We start from the raw sequence: 6,656 nt of genomic DNA, 5'->3' as shown, positions 1-6,656 counted from the left end.
GAACTCGTTCCTAGAAATTCCCCAAGGATTTAACTCAAACAAATACTGTTATGTCTGTGATTTTGTTCATTTTTTTTTTCCCTTGCATTTTCTTTTCATAAAGCTCTAAAGAACTCTTCACTTTAACTCTCTACCTTTCAATTGTCCTACAGGAGGTTCATAGTTTTGAGCAACTGCTTTTTTTCTTCCCAGACTGGAGTCTCAGAGAGCAGATGATCCCAAACGGAAACTGACTGCTGGTTGAGATGAACAGAACTAGACCTCTCTATATAACCTGTCCTGAGAGGTCTACATTGGAAGCTTTTCTGGAACAAGAGAAAATAAAACAAATGCCATTTTTAGAAAGGATATTTCAAGTGGCGTTATACACACACACCTGGTTTTCGGAACCTGTGATCGAAGTTGTAGCTCAAAGTTGCTCCCGAGCCTGGCAGTGCAGCTTCTTTGGTTTTCTCCTCCTTCTAACACTGGCCCTGTCCCCCCACACCCCCAAATCCTTGACCTACACATGCTTTCCACAGGAGACCACTGCACACAACGCATGCACTGTTGGGGATACACTGCAGCCTAGAACTAGCCACTGAATCTCTCAAGATGACTACTAAGTGAAAGCCAAATCCTACCCCAAACATATGGAAAGGCAGAGCCTGCAGAGGAGTAGAAGAGCAAAACAAAATAAACAAATCACACAGCCGACCACAGGAGTCTAGCAGCTCACCAGGAAATGGCTGCTTCACCCCCTGAAGACGCCTGTAGACATCTGAAGAGCTCTGGGTCCCTAACGACTTCCCAGTATGTACAGGTACGGTTTAAAAATGCTATTTCCTTGGAAAGCCAGAAACTTGGTGAAGAGAGAACAGGACGGTTATGTCACAGTCTTGAGCACACTTTTCATCCATACCCAAGGCTTTCCTATTGAGGAAGAAAGAATCAACGTGAAAGCTGAAGAATCGAACAAATATTTATATATAAACACAAAAGATTCATTGTGATATAGAAGTGGATGAAGAGCTTAAGTTACCAGAATATTCTGAACTTATAAAAAGGACTCCGTTAGAAACACTGCTTTGTAGCCATGCCAAAAAACGGCACGGTTAAGTAATTCGAAGAAACCCTTATTGGCCCAGAGCTAAATAAATATACACACCACCTCCCTCGACCCCTAAGATTTAAAGTGAAGTTGGTACCAAACAAAAAAACTACTGAATTTTTTCCAATACAGAGGAGAAAAAACAGTGTTTAAATCCGAACTCCATTTTTCTTTTAAGTTTTTATTATTTAAATACACCATACTAGAGCAAATGTCTCTGAAAATATCACAAATAAAAGATTTTTTTCTTCATTCAGCAAATTAGAAGTAGGGGGAAATTTCTACACAGTAGCTGCTATGAGCCTGATTTTTTTTCCAATTTTTTTTCTTTTTTTTTCGTTCTTTTTTTTTTTTCCTTTGCCATGGAAGTAGCAACATCAGGACGAAGAACACTTACATGCATACATACATTGTATTTTACAGAGATACAATAAAAGTGTTTGTGATAGAATATCACAAAAGCCACATCTCTTTCCTTTTATCTCATGTTCAGTTTTGATTGAAACACATTTCCTTACAACACTTAAATATACAAAGAGCAAATAGAATGTTGTTAAGGTAAAACACAGGGTACAAACTCTGGCCAGTGCCCTGCTAATTGTTAATGAGGGTAGAAAGCAGATTTGAATGCTTCTTTTAATTAGCTTCATTAGTCATTTCCCTCCTCCCCAGCTCCCTCCCCCCCCAAAGATGTCCTCCGGTGGATCTTTTTTCATTTTCTCTACAGTCTCCCATTAGCCCAGGTTCATGGAGTCCTTAATGTTCATATTCAGTCATTTTAATACACCAATAAATGCGGGAAGGGCAATCAAGACTAAAGAAGGTGCAATGCACAGAGCTGGCACTGGTGGCTAGCTACAAAGGTGACTTGTCTACTGAAGACGCATGGGATCCACCTGTGATGAACGAAATCTGAGATGAAGGCACGCATTCTGCATTACTCTGACCTTTTAGCAGACCTGCAAGAAATAAAAATGGGCATCTTAGCTAAAATGCTAAATTTGAGATATTAAACTCAAACATGACTGCTTTTGTCTCCTTCTACGTTCACTAATCTTCTTTTATTAGATTACTTTCCAACTGTGACTTGATGGAGGCTTTCTACACTACTTACTCCGGCAGCGAAGAACTAAAGCATAACGTTTTCTGCAGTTTTACTAGCAGAGAAAATGAGACAATAAATGGACTTTCGGAAAGTTTCTGGTGGAAAGTTCTACGACGAACTGCTTTAACTCTCTTAAAAGCAAGTTTTTTTCTGAAGACAGTGAATTACACCTTGCCTACCAGGGGTGCCTTCAATGCACATTCAGAGCTGAGAGCCCCGCAAGGACGTTTTGGCTTACTATGCTCAACTGTGTGACCTCTGGAAAAGTTACTCTGTGTCTCAGTTTCCTCATCTCTAAAGTGGGGGATAATATGGCTGTTATAAGGATTACATAATACACATAGAGCACTTTCAACAGTGCCTGGCATGTAATAAAACCTAAACAAATACTGGCAGTGATCATTCTGATCTCCCCATATGATATCTATTCACCCATGTCCTTCTCAACCTAAAGCTATGTCTGAATTCGTGTGTGTGTGTATATACACATACACACACACACATATATATATACGTACACAACCACATACATACAAATACTCAGATACTACTTTTCACTTTTGTATCTGCAGTATTTCATATCTGCTAGGTCACTTAATATTATATAAATATTGTAAATATATGAATCAAACATATGTAATATGTTAATGACTTGTGCTCAATTAAAAAACAGAGTTCAAGGGAAGTCTAACTTTCATGTCTAAGTTAGAAATGTTAACCCACACAGTCGTCAAATTCAATCTGTTTGCAATTACCAAAATGAAATAATATATATTAGGTTTTTATGGTTTTTAAATGACATTTTGAGCTTCCCAGGAAGTTCTCGGTTCACCCTTTCCCTAACTTACTAAAAGCCTGAAGTCTATTAGGAACTGCAACCCCCCACTTCCAAGCTAATTAAAGTGGTGGAGGCTTAATTCCCCAGAGTGGAAGCTCAGTGTGAGAAAGGTAATTTGTCTGTCCAGAACAAAGATGCGGCGGCAGCCTGCGAGCATATTTAATAAATGAGCATCAAATGTCCTCTACGATGGACACACACAGCACCAATTATGTAACTACGGGGGAACAGTGGAGTGATATGTCAACTAGAACACTTGCTAACATCTCCAACCAAAGAGATGTGAGCTCATATTTTACGGAAAAGTGCCGAGAATTCTAGATGGAAGAGCCACTCTTGAGTGGAAAAAAGAATTCCAGAGCAGGCAAAGACGAGGGAGGAAAAGAAATTAGCCACGATTCCTCATTGTATTTACGTAACTCTCTAGAAGGCAATATTCTCCTGAGGATGGTCCAGCCTCCTTTAAATGACACAGGCTGTAAAATTTTGTAGATTCTTGAACACCAGTGATCGGAGATTTCACTCAAGACACTCCAGGATTTATACACTCAAAAATTATTTTTTTCTCAGAATATACCAAAGCCAATGATGCGGAACAACAGCTAAACCGCACATCCCAGACACTGGCAACAAATTTCAGGAGAATGAAAGTTTAAAGGGACCCCATTATGGGGACCTATACTTTCTATACAATTAGCTACCTTTAGAGAAGGGGTGTACAAACAATCACCTCATTACTTTAAAGCCAGAGGATGCCTGGTGATATTTTTTATCCATCACACAATAAAAACGTAACTGGTTCGGTGAATAGAAGGAAAAGGGCCAAAATGGATGTCCAATTTTCCCTACCAAAAACATGGAGACCAAGGAGAGTGAAGAAAATAATAAAGTGGGGCAGTCTGTCATTTCTCCCCATCTCATCTCCTTCAGAACAGAAACACCGCAGGGTTTTGGGAAAATTGTAAAGCACTCTCAAGGTCCAAAAAAGCAGCCTACGTTCCACTAGGAAGTGTGTTTTCATTACCTCTTCCTTCCCCCTTGCCCTCTCATTAATCTCTCTCTGGACCACGTTCGGCTTGCCCAAAACCTTTATTGACAAAAACCACCTTGTCAATTGACTGTGCTCGTGGAGAGCGGAGCACTGAGGGCAAATATGTGAGACATTTATGCCAACAGGGAAATGTTCTTAATTAACATCACCCCCAAAACACAGCTTCTTACCAATGTCTGGCAAGAACATATCCTTAAGTTATACTTCCCTCTGCCTTTTAAGAGCTATTAATTTTTGAAGGCCACCTGTCTATTTTTGGCTTCCAACACTAAGGAAGGATATACCGGTTGACTCTTTCTGGCTGCCTATTACTTTCTGTGCTCCAAAGGGAACACCTTCTCCCACCCTGAAAAAGGTGTGCAGGACAGTAGACCATCCGAAAGGCACAACACACGCAATCTTATAAAGCATGCAAACTAGATGTTTCTGCAGCTTTCCTCCCTGAAACCTCTCCACTACGTCATCTTGTACCCAAGGAGACAGTACTGGGAGACCCAGCGCCCTTTCGGTACGTGCCCTTTGCGCGTAGTCCCAAGCGAACGCGGCTGGTGCCTGTGCACAGTATTGCACAGTTGGCTATGTTTTCCATCTTGTCTCCACATCCCTGAATCCTCATGCTGCACTGTGGTGAGCTGCAACCATCATTTCTTACGCTTTGTCAAGTCAGCGAAAGAAATGGTATAAAACCAGCAACAAACCTGAAGATCTAATCTGCAAAAAACTAAGCTTTTACACGGGAAGGGATGGGGAAGAGATGAACCATTTTATTCCCAGCATCTTTTCTTGCCTTTTTGTTTTGGGCTTCTTTGCTCCCAAATGTAAATGCAAATGGCTTTGCCTCTAAATGGGAATGGTATTTATGTTACCTATCCATTGTTCTCAACTCTTCCCTATAGATTAACTTCATTACAATTCAAATCTTACCATAAAAATCTTGAGTATTTATATGTACTGGCATTCCTTAACGAAGCTTGAAATATCTCATTGATGGGGACTGGTTAATTTGCGATAAAAAATTAGATTTCTGTTCTTAAGAAGGTAGACTAGGTAGCTTCCTATATTAGTAAATTAAACAAAGAAAAGTGTGCCTATTTCGATAGAATTGACATTTACTTAATATAAGAAACGGAAAATACATTTAAACTCATGGCATAAATTTGAGTAAGGGAAAATGATAAAAATCAGCATTAAAATGTGGCAGTATAATTTTAAACGGTTTAAAGTTTTCAAATATTAGTCATTTTCCCCCTCATACAGCATTAAAAAAATGCATTGCAGAAGACAAAGAAGCCTCATATTTTTTCCTGAGACTTTTGAAGCTTGCTAAATTCCTATTTGCAGATAAATGTTGTTTTTTTTTTGTGATCCTTACAACAGACATTAATGAAGTTCCTATTGTAAATCCATAAAGAATTACCAAGTGAAGTGTGCACTTTTTGTTTCAATGCAATAACTCAGTGCTGTGTGATTGCCTGGGTTAATGATGAAAAAGTCAAACATACTATCAGAGCTGATGGAAAAATCTATCACCAATCTGAAATTAAAATTCATCTGTGGTCAATAAGATTTAATATCCATGCAAGTGGCGCTGTAAAGAGTAAATGAATCAATGTCATCAATACATAATCAGTATGAAATATGATGTGAATAAAATTATGCGCACGAGTCATACATTTCACTCTTTTCTGGGCCAGTGTAGAATGAACAGTCTCTTAACTGAAGGTTGACAGTAATTGTTACAAATTAGGCACAGCAGTTATCAAAATGCACTCACTTGCATAGCTATAGGACTTATTAAGGAGATTAAAATAGATCTAAAACTATCCAGTGCTGGGGTTGGGGGGGGCTGGACAACTGTTGATCGCCATTCTTCCTCTGAAGTGATCTGAACAACTGTATAAAATTTCCTCACTTTTAACTCTGGTCCAAAAACCTTCCAGTTGTGGATCAAGACCGGAGATACGTAATCTTCAAAGAAGCGATTCGTGGCCCAAAGTGATTAGCCAAGACCTAGAACTGTCTTAGAAGTCATAACTTAATTCCAGTTTGCAAGACGATATATACGCCAATCAACAAAAATGCCATCCCTGGAATTACAGAATATTTTTAAAACTCTTCTCAAAATAAAAGCACAGTAAACTGGGTTTGGGAGGCAGGTGTCCAAACTGCTATGACCAATACAGAAATCATTATTTTCTTGACAAAGACATTTATTCCCTTTTCCTCCCATACATATTCTAATTTGCCTCCCCCAATCACCTATTCACATCGTTAGTTCTGAATTTCCAAGCTGGCAAGAGGGAGAAACAGCTGGTAATATGGAAGTTATATGCTTTGACTTTGCATGTGGCAATCCTCCTCAATGCTAGGGAAGCTACACGTAGAACTACGTCAGGATCTTTTCTGAATTACAAAAGATTCGCAATTTAACCAGTCCACACTACTACTTCTGAACCCTGTATGTATGCATCGTCTACATTACTTTATAAAAGGGCACCCAAAAACACAACCACCCAGGAAAACTCCCTTGAAGGCTGAACCTTCCAACTCGCCCTAATAAAGCTTATTAGCA

The 6,656-nt window shown here is 39.2% G+C and overlaps 1 protein-coding gene across 4 annotated transcripts in view; it reads right to left on the bottom strand.

Moving 5' to 3' along the window:
* Positions 1-1,251: 1,251 nt before the first annotated feature.
* LMO4 (LIM domain only 4) overlaps positions 1,252-6,656 on the bottom strand; it is a 17,322-nt gene continuing 11,917 nt past the window's right edge. For all 4 annotated transcript variants that reach the window (XM_045064814.1, XM_013056195.2, XM_045064815.1 and 1 more), the window contains exon 5: positions 1,252-2,049. In XM_045064814.1, the coding sequence (XP_044920749.1) occupies positions 2,041-2,049 (9 nt within the window). In that variant the 3' untranslated portion in view covers positions 1,252-2,040. The remainder of the gene's footprint in view (positions 2,050-6,656) is intronic.

Source organism: Mustela putorius, unplaced genomic scaffold (assembly GCF_011764305.1).
Source record: "Mustela putorius furo isolate JIRA1106 unplaced genomic scaffold, ASM1176430v1.1 tig00003853_pilon_pilon_pilon, whole genome shotgun sequence".
Taxonomy (NCBI): domain Eukaryota; kingdom Metazoa; phylum Chordata; class Mammalia; order Carnivora; family Mustelidae; genus Mustela; species Mustela putorius.
The sequence above is the reverse complement of the archived record's forward strand: the minus strand, read 5'-3'. Positions and strand labels throughout refer to the sequence as shown.